The sequence below is a fragment of the Mastomys coucha genome, unplaced genomic scaffold, assembly GCF_008632895.1.
Source record: "Mastomys coucha isolate ucsf_1 unplaced genomic scaffold, UCSF_Mcou_1 pScaffold5, whole genome shotgun sequence".
Lineage (NCBI taxonomy): Eukaryota > Metazoa > Chordata > Mammalia > Rodentia > Muridae > Mastomys > Mastomys coucha.
The window spans coordinates 77,868,583-77,888,151 of record NW_022196911.1 but is presented as its reverse complement, the minus strand read 5'-3'; the positions used below and the strand labels follow the sequence as shown (position 1 = coordinate 77,888,151).

The following is a 19,569-nucleotide window of genomic DNA, read 5'->3' as shown; positions in this document are numbered from 1 at the left end:
TTAAACCATGGAATAAATTGCTCCACTTAGTTATCCCTTGATAAGCTTTGTTTCTAGTCAAACACAATCTGGAACAGAGTCTGGGGATGATCGAGACCATTTGACAATGAGGTGAAATGTAACCTCAAGTGAACTTTCAGAAAGAGTCCTCTATTTACCATTTATGCCTGTGCACAACTGGGCATGCCTATGATAAGAAGCCAATGCATTATGGGAAAAGATGTGAGCGATGAACAACGGTTTATGTACTTGAAGCATCTTCAACCAGTATAGAAGCACCCACAACATCTCTAGTGACAAGGCTCTTCCTCCCCTTGAACCCCATAAATTGAAACACAAATAATACATTGGAACCCTTGAAAATCTTCACTCATGTGGCCTGCTGCTCTCTGATAGTGACCATAACTTTCAATCAGTTCACTTTGAATAAAAATGTCCATGTTACATTTGCAAATCAGCGTAAGCTTTTATTTCAGTTGTTCATATAAGAGACAAGGATGAGGACACACCCAGCCCAGGTACCGTCTGCCTGGAGAAGATTAGGGGAGAACTTCCAGCTTTGGCTGTCTCTCAACTCAGGTGTGAAAGTTCAAGGCTGCAGAGCTTGAGACTTCTGGTCAAGGATCACCATGTACTCATTGACCCACTTCTGTGTGGGGTCGGCACAGATAAGCTTACCCCGCTTAGTCTGGAAGCTGTGGAGAGACGATATGCTCAGAACTAGTGCTCAGGGTATAGCCCACAGGTTGATAGACCTCATTCACTCTTTCTCCAGAGATGAAGGAGCTGCTTGGCAGGAGGGGAAGATGAGGAAGGGTGGAAGGAAGAACCCCGAGGAGGAACCCCTGATCTCGATGTCCTACTTGAAGTTTTCTCATCTATTGGGTATAAAAGAACTGGGGAAAATCCCTCTGAACTGGAAAATTACAGATTTCTCCTCTTCCAATCAGTTTCCCTATGTGGATAAGGAGCCAGTCAGATAAGAGGCTATATTTGTTTGACTCACTTGTCTGTGTGTCCTGACCATTCTCTCCCTTGACTCTGTGTATTCTGGGCAGGGATCACTTACATTACAGCCTCCCGGGGACACTGGATATTGTTGCTTCTCTTGTAGCTCTGCAGCACCCGAAGGGGGATCTTGAGCTTTATTAAACTATAGCAGCAGGAGACTGGAGTCTTATCTGAAAGCAATTTTTATAAAGAAAGAGGGTTAGGGGACATCTCAGGGTGCTCTGATAAGGGAAGATGAGAGTTGGGCTGCACCTAGGAGTCTCTGTTCCCAAGTTCTGTATCTAGATTCTAGTGACAGAATATGTTCTAGGAGTCAGTGTCCTCTGTTGAACTACAGGATTCCTCACTGACAACTGTTTATAATGAAATCTCTTTGACTCATCCCATATTTCTGACACAGGAAAGTAAGAATTCGCTATCCATCATCTTGCTGCTGTGGGCTTAGAATCAACCTATGTTTTAATCTACAAAGCCTCTCCATATGCAAGTATCCACATATGGCTGTGGCTCTGGAAGCCACGTGACGAAGACCCCAAAGCACTTCTTCAAGACATCATTCCCTAGTGCTTCTGATGTCCTTCTCACCACAGAGCCACTTCTGGGCCATCTCCTCAAACAAGGAAAGGGCAGTATCTGTAGTGGCTACATGCAGCATCTTGTCCCAGAGCTGGTGTCATGAGACATCACAGGGCCTGGCCTCAGTGATCTAAACACTTGCTTCTAGTTCTCTGCCTAGCTTTGACACACTGGCTTTTTGCTAACTTCTTCCAAAGTCTCAGTCTCTCCATTTTAAAATTGCAGATCATACAGCAGTTCTGGGATGCCTTGTGCTCAGATATTAGTTCCTGCTAAACCCTTTACCTTAGGAAAGAAGATGCCTTACCCGACCCAGCCAGCTCTTCTGGGCTTACAGTGACAGCTACGAGCAGCAGGCACAGAATCACTGCGTAGATCTTCATGATGAAGGCAATGGCTTTGGAGTGAAGGCTGGGGTCCTCTCAGTTGGTCTAACTCTGCTAGTCTGGAGGAGGCTCCAATCTGCCTTTTATAGGGAGCAGGGAGTCTGGCAGACAAGGTCATGCCTAATGGAAGATGAAAGTAAGATCTCTGTTATGCTGAGTAGTCATCAGATCATGAGGTGATTTCCTGGCAGCTGAAAGGGAGCTCAGCAAAAATAAGATGGTAAAATCTTTGACTAACTTAAAACTGAAGGGCAAGCATCTGCAACCAGCAACATGGCAGAAGTGGTCCCACTGGATCAGGGATTCTGAAACTTTGAAATGAAAAACATCTGTATAGAAGAAAGAATAGAAACCAAGGTTACCATGGAGTAAAGAAAAGCCAGATGCTTCCCTTTGGAGGATGCTAGGAGGCCAGAGATAGGCCTAAATCTTTGCCCCTGGCCCCCTTTTACACTACGCTATTGCAACCCTAAGGCAGGTGGGTTCTTCAGAACCCAGATGGGCTCCAAAGAACCCTGAAAAAGTGGCAGACTCAAGACTCCTTCTCTACCGTCTTCTCTTCCTTTTTCTTTTATTACTAGGAATTTTACATGTTAGTCAGAACCTTGCACATGACAGCCAAGTAATTATTCTACCACTAAATAGCAGCTATACCTCAGCCCTTCTGTTTTAGTTAGTTAGTTAGTTAGTTAATTAGTTAGTTTTTGAGATGAGGACTAAGTAGATCTGGCTCTTCCAGAACTTACTTTGTTCCCCAGGCTGTCCTTGTTCTGTAATTCTCCCAGATCAGTCTGACAAATGCTGTAATGATGGAGTTGCTCTACTATATCTGGCTCAGCCTGAAAGTCCTGCATAACTGGGCACCACGTGTGGATCCTGCAGTAGTAGGGACCCTGCAGTGGGTGGCATCCTGCAGGAGCATAGCTCTCTACATCCCAGAGCTGTTTCCTTGCAGAATCCTTAATATATGTATGACTTTTGTCTGGGAACTTCAATTCACAACAACCCTGTTGGCCAAGTATCCTGTTCAATGTGTGTGGAGGCCAAATAGTGTCATCCCCAGGCTCATTCCGCATTAGTATATGCAAAGCTTCCTGATTAGTAGGCAGGATGAAAATCTTCAAGTGAGGGATATAGTTAGCAAAACCACTCAGGAATCAATGTCTGAATTATATCCGATATATTAAGCCACCATGAGCTAACGGCTAATATTTCATGATTTTCTAGGTTTTTTTTTCTCTGCCAGATACAACATTTAAATGCAACACACAGTAGTACATTATATCTAAAGTTATAACAATCAAGAAGACACCATGACCTAAAAAAAGCTAGCAAGGCCAAACTCCTCAGCACGCCATGAGTCATCATACTCCTTAATCCAACTCATTATTTTTCCTGTGTCTACAGAATCTTTTCTTGAAATGAAGATTTGTTTCAGGCAAGGTTTGAAGTGTGAGAAGGCAAACAGACATATGAAAGCCTGATGGGCTAAGGGCATGGTGTCTTCATTTGAACCTTCCCTGAAGACATGATTTATCATGATGTTTGTCATTTAGAAAATATTAAAGAGAATTTCAAATGCCTAAGACAGTTTTCAAAATATCTAAACATGAAAAAAATGTTTTAAGAAACATAGAAATGGGGAACAGGGGATATTGTTGGAATCTTGAGCTTAGGCACTTGGGATACCCAATTGTCATTGTAGATCAAGAAGACTACATTTAGTTTTTTTACTAAATGCACATGGGAGAAACAACAGCATCTTCAACAAATGGTGCTGGTTAAACTGGATAGCCATATGCAGAAGAGTCAAGCTAGATCCTTATCTCTCAACTTACACATAACTCCAAATGGATCAAGGGCTTCATATAAGACCTGAAATCGTGAAACTGATAGAGAAGAAGGTAAGAGATATCTTTGAACTCATAGGCACAGGAGAAGACTTTCCTAACAGTCCTGATAGCACAGACATTAAGACCAACAATTAACAAAAGGGACAACATGAAACCATTTTAGTTTCTGCATTGCAAAGAACATACCTATTCAATTGAAGCAGCAGCCTACAGAACAGGACACTATGTTCAGCTATACATCTGAGAGAGAGTTAGTAGCCAGAATACAAAAGAAATAAAAAAATTAAACATTAAGAGGGCATTTCAGTTAAGCTATCAGAGAAATTCAAATCAAAATTATCAAAACTACTTGGAGAGTTTTCTTACTCAGATAAGAATGTATAAGACAAACAAACAAAAAGCAATAACAACAAGTGCTGGAGTGCATATAAGGAAAGGGGGAAAGTCCTGATGGGAATTCAAACTGGTACAACCAGCATGGAAGTCAGTGTGGAGGTTCTTCTAAATCCTAGAAACATGATCCAGCTATACCACTTTTAGGCATCCACCCAAAGGACTCTATCCTACTATGGAGATGCTTGCGTGTCTGTGTTCAATGATGCTCTATTCGCGATATTCAGAAATTGAAAACAACCCAATGAAAATGTAACATGTTTGCATAATGGACTATTATTCAACTGTTAAGAAAAACAAAATCGTGAAGTTAATGGGCAAATAGATGGAGTTAGATGCCATCCAGGTAACCCAGACCTAAACATCATGCTCTCATATGTGGATGCTAGTTGTGAACAGTGAGCTGTGAACAATGCTGGCCTGGCGAGACATGTCAGTTGGTACAATAGAGGCATGAATGCTATAAGAACAGCAATAAAACACTCTCTGGTTAGATTTGGGATACTCTTTATAAGGCAGAACTTGTGCCATGCATATATATGAGTGCACACATGTCCTCATAGGCATTCCAAAATCAGTGATCTTGAAAATTGACTACAGATTTTATAATTCTATTATTTTTAGAGATTCTAGGGACAGATTGGCTTTGCCCCAGAAAAAAAAAAACAAAGCAAAAAATTTAAAAAGCCCAACCATTGATAGTTTGCTCTATTGCTAAGTACTTAGTTTAGTGAGCGAGTGAGTTAGTGAGTGAGAGAGCAAGAGAGAGAGCAGGAAAGAGAGAAGGATAGGGGAGGGGGGAGAGGAAAAAGGGGAGGGGAAGAGAGGAGAAGAAGAAAGAGAGGGAGAGGATTCTTTGCTTGGATTTCAAGTTTGAGATAATGTAATTAATCATAAGGCCTTCTAGAATGCTAACTGGTAGCTTTTAAGCATTGTCTCTTTTCTTGACTTTGGTATTATACTGTCAAACTAAACTGATTAGACCTAACGGCTGTAGAGAGGTTGGAATGTTGCAAGTCTAGAGCCTAACTCCAATTTATCTTGAACTATCTTTAGCATCCTAAATAACCATTGCTTGCCCACATCTGGGTGGGACCTAACATCCCATGGCTGACAGATTGAAACCTTTTGGAATGTTCTAACTTACCAGAACTCTAATTTCCACCAACTAAAAGCTATGAATAGCATCAGACAGCATCTGAAGCCCCTAGCAGACACCTTTTCTACTTTGCTGTAACTATTTAATGTATTTAAAAAGTGTAGTTATTTGTGAGTTTCTTACCTCTGCTGCTTGTAAAAACTTCACCAAACTGTCACCACCTTGGACAATGGACTTTGAGGTAACATGAATTTGTATTTCACTTACATTTATCTCCAGAATAATTCCTTCTTCCCTTTGAGGTGAGTGTTGTGGGTTTTGTTTTTGTACTGACAGAAGAATGGCAATGAGGAAAATTGAGTGCTAACAAATGACCAAGCTCAATGATCTGGGAAAAAAATAAACAGAATGTGTTGAAAGATGAAAGGACATCTAAACAAATAGAATTTTAATAGCCAATTTATACTAAACCATTGGACCAAAGAACTATGTCAAAGAATGTCCAAGACCAGACAGAATTCATCAACATCCATCCAAAGTGTTAAAGTTGAGGCATAAAAGCAGGAGGCATGGAAAGCATGAGGATTGGCACTGTGTGGCAGGGTTGGAGTGTCCTGGAATCCCCAGGCATGACGGGGCTGTGGACAAAACTTGGGGCTTAGTACCATGTGTCAGGTTTGTTGTCTTTGAAGAGGATAGGAGAGAAACAACTGGGAACGGTGCAGCCTCAGTTTCAGTGTAGAGCCCCAAATATTAGAGATTTCATCATCATGGAACCTCCACTAAGGATAGCAGCAGGTGTGGAATGGAGCCAAGCTGAGCTTACCAGACATTCTGTGTATGCTGCAGATGGCAGAGCTGGAGAGGTGCAACTCCTTTGGAGCTCAAAAGATCATGAGTGAGCCCCTGCTGGCAGACGTTGAGCTATTTACACTGTTGAATCTTGGTTTACTTTGATTTGATTGTAGCTGTGCAAAGATTCTTTCCTTCTTGGAGCAAGAGAAAAGATAGCTAAGTTTCAGTTTTAAATTAACCTGCAGTTAATAGACTTTTAACTTTTAAAGCTACATTGTTGGAACTTTTAAAAAAGATGATAAAACCTGTAAAGTTATACCAGGTTTTATGTGATGGTTTTAACATGAAATATTGGGAACAAACAAGAAAGGAAGTGATGAAAGTCTTCAAAGAGTGGAATATTGTAATTAGCATCTGTTGTCAATTTGACCCACTTGGCAAGAGGGATCCTTAAGAAAGGCAGTGTTTTCATCAGCTTAGCCTGAGGGCATGTCTTTGAGGCACTTTCTTGATTGCTAATTTGATGCAGAAGGAGCCAACCCTAGGCAGGCTGGCCTGGGCTGTGTAAGAAAGGTAGCTGAGCCCGTCAGACTTAACAAACAAGTAAAATGTGTTCCTCTGTGGTCTATGCTTCACTTCTTGCCTTGAGTTCCCGTTTTTTGGCTTCTCTCAATGATGGACTGTAACTGTAAGCCAAATGAATCATTTCCTCCAAGTTGCTTTTGATCAGTGTTTATCACAGGGACAGACAGCAAGTGGGAACACACATGGTGTGTCTTTTCATTAGGTCACCTGGGCCAAACTTTTGCTTGTGGCCTTGTTTAGAAAGACCTTAGAAACTTTAGGAGGCTGAGTCTTGCTGGCAGAAGCACATGACTGAGTGCAGTTTGGGGCTTTGTTGCCAGGCCCACTTCCTCTTTATGCTTCTATGCTGTCAATGTAGTATGTAGTCCAACCCCATGATCCTCCAACCATGTCTGCTTCACCATAATGAACTGTATATGCTCTGAAACGCTAGAACAAAACAAACCCTCTCTCCTTTAAGATGTGTTTGTCAATGCTTCATGCATGTGCAGCATCTATCTCAGAGTATTTTGTCCCAACAAAGTCACTAAGACAGCCACCTTATGCCTTTTTCCATCTTACCTTCTAGAAGTTGTGTAGTTTTGAATTCTAAGCAGTAGATACACTTATATCTAGCATGCATTTAATAGCTTTTGTGTGTGTGTGTGTGTGTGTGTGTGTGTGTGTGTGTGTGTGAAAACAGGTCCCTTTTTAAAATTTTCACATTTGTTAAAGCACCATTTGCTCAAAATAACATCCTTTCTTCCTTGAATCGTCCACACTGCTTTTCAAAGGCAGCTCGTGTGGACCTATTTCTGTCCTGTTGATGTATTTCCTATTATATCATCAGCCCCACACACCTTGGTGATTGTAACCACGTGGTGAGTCTCGACCACATGAGTTCTCTGACTTTATTTTCCAGTATTGTGTTAACTCACCTCTCTGTATACAGTTGAGAACCACCTTGCCAATATCCATCAAAGAGCTTGGTTAGTTTGATTATAATTGTGTTGAATGAAGAGCTCTTCTGGGGAAGAGCTTGCCGACTGAGAGTGTTGACTGTGTCTCCCTCCTATGAACACAGATCTTTCCATTGGCTCAGTTCTTTCTCCTCACAAAGGTTTGTAGTTGTTCTCATAAGTATATTCACATTTTTCCTTAGACTGAGTATAATGTAGTTGGTTTTTAGTGCCAGTATAAGGGGCATAGTATCATTAATTTCAGTTTGAACTGTTCATTACTGATATACAGGAAGGCTATAGAATCTTAGACATTAATCTTTGTGCTTTATGACCTTTGTTTGTGTGGATCTGTGTGTCTGTATGCACACCTGTGTGCACCTGAGATGTATAAGTCTCTCCCCGATCCTGGATCTTGATATTTTTGTAGTCTGGATAGCCAGCAAGACTCCACAATCTACCAGCTGCCTCCCATCTTTGCAGTGGTATTGCAGATGGATGCCATACCTTGTCTGCTTTGTTTTTTTGTTTTTTTTTTTTTTGTTTGTTTATTTTATTTTATTTTAAATCAAATCTGGGAGTTTTGGGGATCCAAACTTAAGCCTCATGTTCGAGCACCAAGGACTTTACTCACTGATTCCATCTCCTTTGTCCATTCTGAAATCCTTCTGCAATCATAAATTGTAAGAGTCTTTTTTTTTATACCTGTCATTGATTCTCTGTGATTTTCTGCAGAAGTCAAACATGTTTTTCTTAAAGGCAGCTTAACTTCCTTCCTCCATCTATGTATCTTTCTGTTTTCCTTTCTGTCTCATGAGTCAGTCAGGGCTCTCACTGATGGGATACTGCAATGGTTGTGCTCTGCTATTCTCAGTCTTATGAGAAGAACATCTACTTTAGCAGCAGTGAGTGTGAAATTCACTACAGACCATCATAGATGTTCATTAGACTGAAGAAGCTTCCTTCTGTCCCAAGTGTGTTGACAAGTAATTTTGCATGTTTGTTCAATGCTTTTCAGGATCTAGTGATAGCATCATGTGACCTCTGATTCTTCAGTTGTTTGATGTGATAGGTTACAGTAGTCAATTTTTGAATAGTTTAGAGTCTCTCTCTCTCTCTCTCCCCCCTCTCTCCTTCCTTCCCTCCCCCCACCCTGTGTGTGTGTATGTGTTACACCAGTGCTTGCTTGTGCATGTGTGAACATGCTCACCTGTAGGGTTTGTCTGTGGTTAGAGGCTGACATTGGCATGTCTACCTCAATCACTTTCTCTTTCACTCTTTGAAGCTGGAGATGACCCTCTTCAGCTAGACTAGGTAGCCAGGGAGGGCCAGGATATACATGGATCATGCTTTGATACATGGATCTTTTGCTTGATATATTATCTGGCTTCTACTAGGGTGCAAAGAGTAAACAGATGATAATATTGGCTCTTCTTGTAATCTCAGCACAGCACAACATCTCTCTCTCTCTGTCTATGTTTATCTTGAAGTGCATTTGCAAGTGTCGGCTATGCTTTTGTGTTTTCGAACAAGTTGTTGAGCATCGGTGCCATTTGTAGCTTCAGTGTTCAGTAGAATTCATTGGTATAATTTGGGAGACCCTTGTACTTTCAGGGTTGGAGGTTCTTTATCCGACTTATGTAATAGATAAAGACAAATCTTGACTATTTCTACTTCCCTATGTGAGTTTTGGCAGAGTCTGTATTTCAAGAAATTGAGTAGCTTTTCCTCTGATTTCAGGTTTTGGACCAAGAGTTCTTGATAGTCTTTTATTCTTACTAAGGCAATAGTAAAGATGCTCTTCTTGCATTTCTGACAGTAATTTGTGCCTTTGCCCTTTGCATGTGTTTGTTCTAGATGAAGGTTTATTGCTTTTATTTTTATTTTCAAAGACCCACCTTTAGTCTTGTTGGTTTTCTCTATCATTTACTTATACTCTACTCTCATTTTCCTCTCATTCTTTTGGCTGATTTAGGTTTATGTTGAACACAGATATATACAAACATATACATCACAGATGGACACATAAGTGGAAAAGAGAGACTCCCAGGAAGAGAATTCCTTCCCTTTAAGTAGATTGGCCTTGAGACTGAATGGGTGACAAAGACTACCTCAGTTAGTTACTCTTCTTGCCTCTGGAGTTGAAGATTGGTTTTTAATGTAGGAGCTGGGGGGCTGGGATCTGAACTCAGATTCTCTTAGTTAGTACTTCACCCACTGATCTGTTTTCTCTGCCCATTCTGAAACCTTCCTATGACACCTAACAGAAGCAACTTAAGGGAGGATGTGTTTATTTTGGCTCACAGTTCAAGAGAGTGCCATCTGTCATAGTGTTTGGATGGTATTGTGACATGAACAATTTGGCCTTGTGATTGGATAGATTTCATTAGCAGACAGGAAGCAAGGTGGACTATAACCTCCAAGGACCTACTCCACATCACTCACCTCCAAAGGTTTTACTTCCTTCCCTAAAGGTTGTATCATCTCCCTTAAATATGCCACTGGCTGGGGACCAAATGCTCAAACACATGAGCTTGGGTAGCACATTTAACATCATAACATAACAATTATATCAGTCAATTCCTGTTACAAAACATAATATTTTAGACATAATAATTTAAAAGAAGAAAGATTAATTACTCAAATTTTGGATTTGGATATGGTGAAGATCAAAGTAATTGTAGACCTGGTGTCTAGTCTAGCCAGGACTTGATCTGTACATCTTCTGTGTACTCTGTCATAGCAAGAGGGAACAACAATTTCCTCAAGCCTTGTTATTAACATTAATATCATTAATGAAAACAGACACCCTCTGACTCAGTCACCTACTGAAGGCCCTGCCTCTTAATCCTATCACAATGCATGCTATGGTTTGTATGTGACTGTCCCTCAAAGGATACATGCTGGAAACTTGGTTCCTAGCATGGTTGATGATGGTGAGATGGAAGACGAACCTTTATGTACTGGGGTTGAGTTTATCGAAACTTGGTGTTGGTAGCCTCATCCTTGTGAATGGATCAAGGATGGGAGTGGTTTGAAGGTATAGTGATGAAGCATAATGGTCATTCTGTGTGTCCACCCCTTTGGTACACAGCATCCTTTCTGATTTTCTGTTGTGTTGTGATGCAGCCAAGTTGCCCTACCAGTGGCCATGTTGGGTTGCTTGAGCCTTCTATCTAAACTTGTAAAGCAAGTCACCTTACTTTCTTCATACAATATGCACACAGCCCAAAGGGACAAGACTAGGTTACAATATGAATCTTAAAGGAGCACAAGCATTCAGGTCATAAAACAAGTAAACTTATTCTACATTGAAGAACTGCCAGCCCCTTAAATTGCTATGTGAGGCTCTGAGGGATGAGTTCATCATATCCAGGGTCCTTTGTTTCCCCTCTAGAGCATTCCACACAGCATTACTCTACCTATATTTTATTTAGAACATCACTCTTGCTAGATCCAGCTTAGATTGTTAAAGTCTTCTTGAACCACTGAAGTGGCTGCTCCTAGGCCCTCTCTTCCTCATGGTATCCTGTGCTCAGACCTGGCAACTCTTTCTGTTACTACCTCTCAGTGTGTTCTTTCCCTTATAGTTTGAGTCCATCTACTGTATTCTTGCTGCTTTCCTATCCTGAAGTTAAGGAGTCCCTACAACAAGGTTGCAACCTTTTATTTCTAATGCCTACCACCAGTTCCTCCATATTTGAGGTGTGCAGCTGCTTTGATTTTTCTCTCCGACTCAGTACCCTCCCTCTTTGCTCGACATCTCAGAAGAGCACTGTGCATTCACAGCCTATCATGTCCACAGCCCTTCCACAAAGGTACTCTTGTAAAAATCCCAAATAGATGTGGCACATAGATGTCTAGTGTTCCTTGTCAATCTGGTTTCACCCCTAACACATTACTACTCTGGGCCTCAGACTTCACTTCATGGGGAAAGCCCTGTAGTTAGAAAAGTCTCAAGACCATCCCAAGAGGCCATTAAAGGGACTCTGTGAAAAGAAAGGTGAAATGAGAAAAGAAATGGACTTGGAGAAGCTCATGACTGTGGGTAGGTAATGGAAGGATTGGAGCTAGAGGGATTGCAGGGCCTGTCATGTCCTGCCTCATTCTCCATGAACTTCAGCAGGTCCCACCTAGCCAAAAGACATTCCTACAGGACGGTCCTTCACACTGTACCCATTGATGCTGGTTTTTTCCTTCCAGCTCAACATGACCCAAAATTAGCAGAATGTACTTAAGAATACATATGTATTTTTCTTTGAAAACACCATAACCATATAACAACACTGAACATAGCAGTAGGAAGAACACGCTTCACTAGAAGAAACACTGATCCTCTAAGAATACAAAAGTGGGTATCATGCACTATGGATGGATCTCACTAACCCACGGGCAGGTGTGAGAGGGAACTCTGACATTCTGCCAGGAATTTAACCCAGTTTTTATAAAAATAAATATACAGTTCATAAATTAAATTCAGTTTAATTGGCCCAAATATAACTTAAATACCATTAAATATTATTTAAGCAAGTTTGTGTTTAAATTATTAAAAGCATCTCTCTTGAGGTATCATAATAAATAACTATCACACTGCCCATGGGAAACATCAGGGGAAAATACATAAGATTTTTTTGGAACGCTCAGCTTAGACGTGAAGGTTCAAGGATGCCGCGTTCGAGACTTCTGATCCAAGTGATTTATGGAGTCCTTAACCCACTTCTTCTTGGGGTCAGCACAGATCTCCTTATCCAGTATAGTCCTAAAGCTGTAGGGGAGAAGACATGGTTAGACAAGGTGCTCTGAGGGTTCTATTCAGAGCATGGCCTATTGGTTGTAGACCTCTTCTACTTCTCCACAGATGAAGAGGCAGGAGAGAAGATTGAAAAAGGTGAAAGAAAGACTCAGGAAGAAGCTCTGTTCTTGCTCTTCTAGCTGAATCTCTCCAGTCTCCTGGCTAAATGAACTGGGTGCAATCTCTCCCAACTGATGAAAAATATGGATTCTCCAATGGGCTTTGTTTTTCTAGGTGAGGAGGGGACCAGATGCTATATCTGCTTAACTTAGGACCATGAGTCCAGACTTCTCTCACTTGCTCCTCAGACAGGAAACTAGTCTGGAGTGCTGGACGTGGTCAACTTACATCACAGCTTCCCGGGGACACTGGCTGCTTGTGATTCTCTTGTAGCTCTTCAGTCTCCGGATATGGATCTTCTGCTTAACGACATTATGACAGCAGGTGACTGGGATGAACACCGCATCTGAAAATAATTTTGCAAAGAAAGAGTTAGGAGACATTGCAGGGTGCTCTCACAAGGGAAGGAAGAATGCTGGACTGTACCTAAGAATTACGGTTCCCAACTTCTGTATCTAGAGCCCCCGTCACAGAATATTACAGCATAAGCACTTGCTGTTAACTATGTATGGAAAAATCTCATCAATTTCTGACACAGGAAAAGAAGTTCTAAAAACTTGCTGTCCACCACCTTGCTGCTGTGAGCTTAGAGTTTAAGAAGAATCTCCAGTATCTACATGTGGCTGCTGTTCTTGAAGGCACTCTGGACCATGACCCCCCAAACTCTTCTTCAAGCCATCCTATCTGTCACTCCTCTGTTGCTGAGATGTCCTTCTCATCACAGAGCCACTTCTGTGTCACCTCTCCAAACAAGGAGAGGGCAATATCTGTAGAGGCTGCATTCGACATCTTGTCCCAGAGCTGGTGTCATGAGACATCACAGGGCACTTGGTTCTGGCTCACTACATCACTGGCAAATGACTCTCTTCAATTCTTCTTGTAACCTGAGCCTCTCCATCTGCAAAACTGCAGACCATGCAGCAGCTCTGGAATGTGTGGAAAGATTGGGAAAGGAGAAGAAGCCTTACCTGGTCCAGCCAACACCTGTGGGCTGATGGTGGCAGCTATGACCAGGAGGCATATAAGTGTGGAAATCTTCATGTTGAGGTCAAAGGCTTCAGAATGAAAGCTAGAGGAGTCAGGAGCCAGTGTCTCTGCTCCTCTGGAAGTTCCATATGACTTTTATAAGATGCAAGGAGCCTAACAGGATCCTACAGAAGGAAGGATGAAGTAAGAGCCTCAGGATGGTGCTGAGTAGGCATGGGGACACCAGGGGTGATTTCCTCTTAGCCAGAAGGAAGCTGTAAGGTTTCTGTCTACTGCTAGTTTAGACCGCGAAACAGAGGGGGGGGGAAAGGTATTCAGCTGAGGCCAGCAATATGGGGGAAGTGACTTCACTGGATAGGGGTTCTCATTTCTTTGAAAAGGAAAAAACATCTTTATGGAAGAAAGGAAACTAGAAGCCACAGTGGGGTAAAGAGAGGCCAGGATCTGCCTCTTGGAGGGTGTCAGGAGGTTGGAGATAGGCTAAGTTTTTGCTTTTGGCATTTATTACGCCAGACCACTGCTATCCTAAAGCAGATGGGCTTCTCAGAACTCAGTTGGTCTCCAAATAAACCTGAAGAAATGACAAGGTCATTCCTCAGAACTTGCCAGCCATCTCTTTCTGTTCCTCATTCTTCTCTTCCTCCTGTTACCACATTATACACGTTAGGTCTAGCCTTGTACATGCTAGGCATGTACACTACCACAAGCTAGGCATATATACTACCACATTCTGGGCATTAGCACACTACTACAGCTGCATGACCAGCACTCCTTTCCTGTCTCCCCACCCCCCAACCTCATTTCTGTCTGTCCGTCTCTCATTTTTTCTTCCATTTCACTTTTGAGATAGAGGTTACTTAGTTGCCCAATAAGCCTTGAACTAATTTTGTAGAACAGGCTGGCCTTGGGCTTGTGATCCCTACTGTCTTGATTTTCCAAATAGCTGAGTTTATAGAAGTGCATCATTTCATTTAGCTTGTTGTCTGAAAGTCTGAAAGTCCTAGAGTCTTAGAGAAGTGGGCGGTACATGCTGATTCTGTAGTTGATGCGATTTTAAGTGGGTGGGATCCTGCAATGAGGGAGATCATGTAGTGGAAGGATTCCACAGTGGAGTTGATTCAGCAGTGTATGGAATCTTGCAGTGAGAGGATCCTGTAGTGAGTACAAGATCTTGGAATGAGAGGGGGCGGGGTCCTCCAGTTGTGGGAATTCTGCAGTGGAGGATCTGGCAATGGGTGATATCATTCAGTAGGTTGAGATCTGCACTAGGAGGGGATGACCTTATAGTGAAGAGATCCTGTTGTGGCCTTATAAGATCCCACACTAGGTGTATGACACAGCACGCTTATCCATTCACAAACACCCAGCTACTTTTCATGTTTCAGTCATAGTATTTCAACTGCATGGGTGGGCAAGAGTCTCACCAACACCTACTTTCAATTTCTTTGAGTAAATATCCAGAAGTTGTATTGCTGAATTGTATGGTAATCATGCATTTGTTTATTTTGAGGAGCTAACTACACTACTTTCCCACAGAGCTGTTCTACTTGACAGTATCAGCAGCCACACACAAGGCTCCATTCCCTCCACATTGTTGAGACACTTGCTACATCCAGTCTACTCTAGTGGACATCTGAGTAGATGGGAAGTAGCCAGCCATCATGACATTGGTTTCCGTTTCTGTAATGTTTATTGGCGATGAGCTTATTTCCGTGGACTTATCAACTATTTGTATACTTTCTTTGGAGAAATGTTTTGTCCATGTTTGACTTGAGTCATTAATTTCTTTTGAGCTGCAGATGTTCTCTGTTCTGGATACAAATTCATTACGAAATGCAAGCTCCTCTTCCCTTTTCCCAGATTGCCTTTTCATTTTGCTGATACTGTCTTTTGATGCTGAAAACATTTTAACTCGTGGGCTTTTTTTTTTTTTTTGTCCCTCATGACTTGAGAGCCATAGTCAGAAATTCTTTAAGTCCAGCACCTTGAACCTTTGTCCTGTGTTAACTTCTAAGTTGTTCCGGATTTTAAATTACATCTTTGATACATTTTGAGTTAAGTATTCATATGGTGGTGGGAAATGGCCCAAGTTTATTCTTCTGCATGAGAATATCTAATTTTCCCAGAAGTATTTCTTGGAGGAAAACAATTCACTACACTTGACATTCTTCTTAAAAACTGTTGGACCATTTGACTGGAATTTATGTCTCGGACCTCTCTCCTGCTTCACTGGTCTGTGTTTCCTGTTATGTCAACACCACACTGTTTTTGTTACTGTGAATTAGTAGTAGATCTTGGAATTCGAGATTATAGGCACTATTTAGAGTTCATTGATATTTTCAGTGTATTTTAGGATGTGGCCATCTGTTTCTGTTGAATGTGTTACTGGGATTTGAGTCTGTAGATAGCTGTGGGATGTATTTACATCCTAAGAAAATTGTCCTCTGACCCATGAACCTAAGATGAATTTTCCTTCCCTCATGTCTGCTTTAATTTATTTTAAGCTGTGTTTGCTAACTTCGTTGTATGGTCCTAACATCTTCTTCCTTCACTCTTAATTCTCTTTTTTGAGACTATTACGAATTTAGTTGCTTTCAAAATTTCCTTTTCAACCACTCATTGCTATGGTAAAGAACTGCAGGAGATGTAAGTGTGATGTCTTTACATGATTGGTTTTGATTTTTTATTAATTAATTAATAAAAAATTACATTCCAGTCATGCCCTACCTCTTCTCCCAGTCCCACCCTTACAAATTCCACCCTCCCCTTTTCTGTAGAGAAGGGCTATCTCCCCTTGGGTGCTACCCCATTCTGGGACATCTAGTCCCAGCAGGACTAAACCTGCTCTCTCCCACTGAAGCCCGACCAGTCAGCCAAGCTATAGGAAGGGGATCCAATGGCAGGTAACAGAGTCAGAGGCAGCCTATACTCCAATTGTTAGGGGCCCACATGAAGACCAAGCTGTACATCTGCTACTAATTATCTAGGGGGCCTAGGTCCAGGCCCAGCATGCTCTTTGGTTGGTGGTTCAGCCTCTGTGAGCCCCTACAGGCCCATCATTAATGATTAGGCTTTCTCATGGTGTCCTTGATCCCTCTGGTTTGCTCTATCTATCCCACCCATCCCCGACTCTTCCACATGACTCCCCAGGCTCTGCCTGATGTTTGGCTGTGGGTCTCTGCATCTGTTTCCATCCACTGATGGATGAAGCCTCTAAAGAGACAGTTATTTTAGGCTCCTGTCTGCAAGCATAACAGAGTATCAATCGTATCAGGGGTTGGTTTTCTCCCATGGAATGGGGTTTCAAATTGGGCCCGTCATTTGTTGACTGCTCCCTCAAACTCTGTTCCATCTTTATTCATGCATTTTATTGTCAAATTCTAACCTTTCTATATGTGTGGAACTTGTAGGTGACTTTTAAGAACTCTTTGCATATTTTGCATACAAATCCTTTTTTTAGATAAATGTTTTTGCAGATAATTTCTTCCAATTGGTGACTTGTCATTTGCTCAACAGCATCTTTCATAGAGTGGAAGAGTTTTTTTCATTTTCACGAAATCTAATCTATTAGTTGTTTTGCTTGTGATGTGTACTTTTGATGTTGTATCTATCAAGTTAATACCAAATACAGTCACCTATTTTTTTCCCATTTTTATCTTCCAGAAGTCATTTCCTTATTGACTGAGGATCTCATACATGTACCAGTTGATCATGCCCACATCCCATTCCCTACCTTGCAATTATTTACCCTCCCATCCAGACCACCACTGTCTCCTCCCAGTTCCATATGTTCTCTGTTTTTTAAAACCCACAGTGTGCACACAGTGTTGTGTAGTCTGGATTTTAAGCAGTAGATACACTTATGTCTGTGATTTGTGTCACATTAATTTCTGTGAAAAGCTTGAGGTCTATGCTTGGATCCATTTTCTTTTTGTGTGTTCACCCAGTTGTTACAAATCCATTTGCTGAGAATTCTCCATTGAATTGCCTCTGCTGCTTTTCAAAGGCAATTTGTGTGGATTTATTTCTGTCCCATTGATTTATTTTCTATTATATCAACAGTCCCACAGCATATTGGTGACTATAGCCCTGCGGTAACTTAAAGTAAGGCTGCTGGCTTTATTCTTCAGTGTTGTATGAACTCATCTGGCTGCCTTGCCTCTCTGTATAGAGTTTAGAACCACTCTGTCAATATCCATCAAAGAACTTGATGCGATTTTGATTGAAATTGTGTTGAATGAAGAGGTCAGCTGGGGAGGAGCTTGAAGGCTGACAGTGTTGATTGACTCTTCCACCTGAACACAGAGGTCTCTCCATTGGCTCAGCTCTTTCTCTCTCACAGAGGTTTGTGGCTCTTCTCATGACATCATACATTTTCCCTATGGTTTAGTCCTATGTACATGATTTTTCGTGGTACTATAAATGTTAAAGTATCATTGACTTTCTGTTCATTTGTAACATACTGGAAGGCTATTGAATTGCACATCATAACCTCATATTCTGCAACCTTTCTATGATCACAAATAAACTGTAAGAGTATTGTCGTTGTACCACTGTTGATTCTTTGTGATTTTCTGTAAAAGACAATCACGTTTTTCTTAAATGCAACTTAGCTTCTTCCTACCAGGGCACTTTTTGTTTGCTTGTCTGGGCTAAGGAGTCAGCCAGGACTCCCACCGATGTGATACTGCATCCTTGAGAGGGAGCATTCTTGGTATGCTAGTCTCAATCTAAGAGAACCCTGTTAAAATTGAGTGTGGAGTCAACCGAAGGTATAGGTAGACATTTATTAGGGTGAAAAGCTTCCCTCTACTCTGAGTGTGTTGAGAAGCATTTGTTATTTCAGTACACCAAATGAATCCTGATGTGATAGATTGCCATCATAATTTTAAAAATTATATATATATATGTATATACACACATATATATATATAAAGAGGGGGGTTCATGAATGATATCACATGCCTATGGAAGTAGACTGAATTGTGCAAGTGTTGTGAAGTATTGAATTGGTAATACCCTCAATCTCTTTTCCACCTTATGTTTTGAGATACGGTTTCTTCACTGAATCTGGTTCAGCTGGCCAGGAAGAACCCAGGAGCCACCTGTCTCCACTCTCCTTCTGAAATTCTGCCTTACAGATCCATGCCACCATGCCCCTGCTTCTTATGTGGGTACTGGAGATCCCAATACTGTCACTCATACTTGGACAGCAAGCACATGTCAAGCCAACTATCTCCACAGCCTTTCCTACACAGAGTAAACCACACTATGTTGTAGTGTATAACTTTTATACATGTTGTTGGGTTCTGTCTTCTAAACTTTTGCTGAGGCAGTCTGCGTTTGTGTTCCTGGATGTCCTGTTCTATCTTCTGCTGGCCTGTGCTATCTTTCTGTTGTGACCTGTCATCAGCTTATGTTAGGTTGGGAAGAAAGCCAGGTGGCAGCAGCATTGACTCTCCCTGCCTTGTGGGCCCAGAACAGCTGTTTTCCTGCCCTCAGGTCCTCCCTGCTTCTATGTCTTTAAACAAGATGTTGAACAATTATTTCTTACTTAAATATCAAGTACAGTCCACTAATGCACCAATCTTGGAGGTCTTGGTTCTTTATGGGTTGGAGAATTATTGTTTAGCCAGCTCTGTACATGATATAGTGATACCTGGTTATCTCTTTTTTCCTTGTGTGACCTTTGGTAGTGGGTATTTCAAGAAATTGACTTTTTCTCTAAGCTCCAGAATTTGGGTGAAGAGTTCCTCACATGTAACGTCTTTATTGTCCACAGTGTCCACAGGCATGGTAGTGATGTCTCTTCTTGTGTTTCTGAGAGTAGTAACTTGTAGCTTTGGTTTCTTGTGGTTCTCCTAGTTATAGGTTTGTTGATTTGTTTTGGGTTCTTTTTAAACACTGGGCTTTGGTTTTTTTTATGTTTTTATTTTCCACTTGTTTTCCATCTACTTCTGTGTTACCCTTCTTCTTTTTCTTCTTTTCTCCTTTTTATTCTTTCCTCCTCCTCCTCCTCCTTCTCCTCCTCCTC

At 41.5% G+C, this 19,569-nt stretch overlaps 2 protein-coding genes across 2 annotated transcripts; both read right to left on the bottom strand.

Moving 5' to 3' along the window:
* Window positions 1–441: 441 nt before the first annotated feature.
* Window positions 442–2,013, bottom strand: LOC116078275 (C-C motif chemokine 8-like). Its single transcript, XM_031353351.1, has 3 exons — window positions 1,895–2,013; window positions 1,070–1,181; window positions 442–695 (listed from the first exon to the last, which is right to left on the bottom strand). Exons 1-3 carry the CDS (start codon window positions 1,968–1,970, stop codon window positions 590–592), a joined length of 294 nt encoding a protein of 97 aa, XP_031209211.1. The 5' UTR covers window positions 1,971–2,013; the 3' UTR covers window positions 442–589.
* A 10,089-nt stretch (window positions 2,014–12,102) lies between these two features.
* On the bottom strand, window positions 12,103–13,638 carry LOC116077958 (C-C motif chemokine 12-like). The gene is made up of 3 exons (XM_031352852.1): window positions 13,517–13,638; window positions 12,777–12,894; window positions 12,103–12,401 (listed from the first exon to the last, which is right to left on the bottom strand). The coding sequence occupies exons 1-3, from the start codon at window positions 13,587–13,589 to the stop codon at window positions 12,296–12,298; spliced, it is 297 nt and encodes a 98-aa protein (XP_031208712.1). The 5' UTR covers window positions 13,590–13,638; the 3' UTR covers window positions 12,103–12,295.
* Window positions 13,639–19,569: the final 5,931 nt, after the last annotated feature.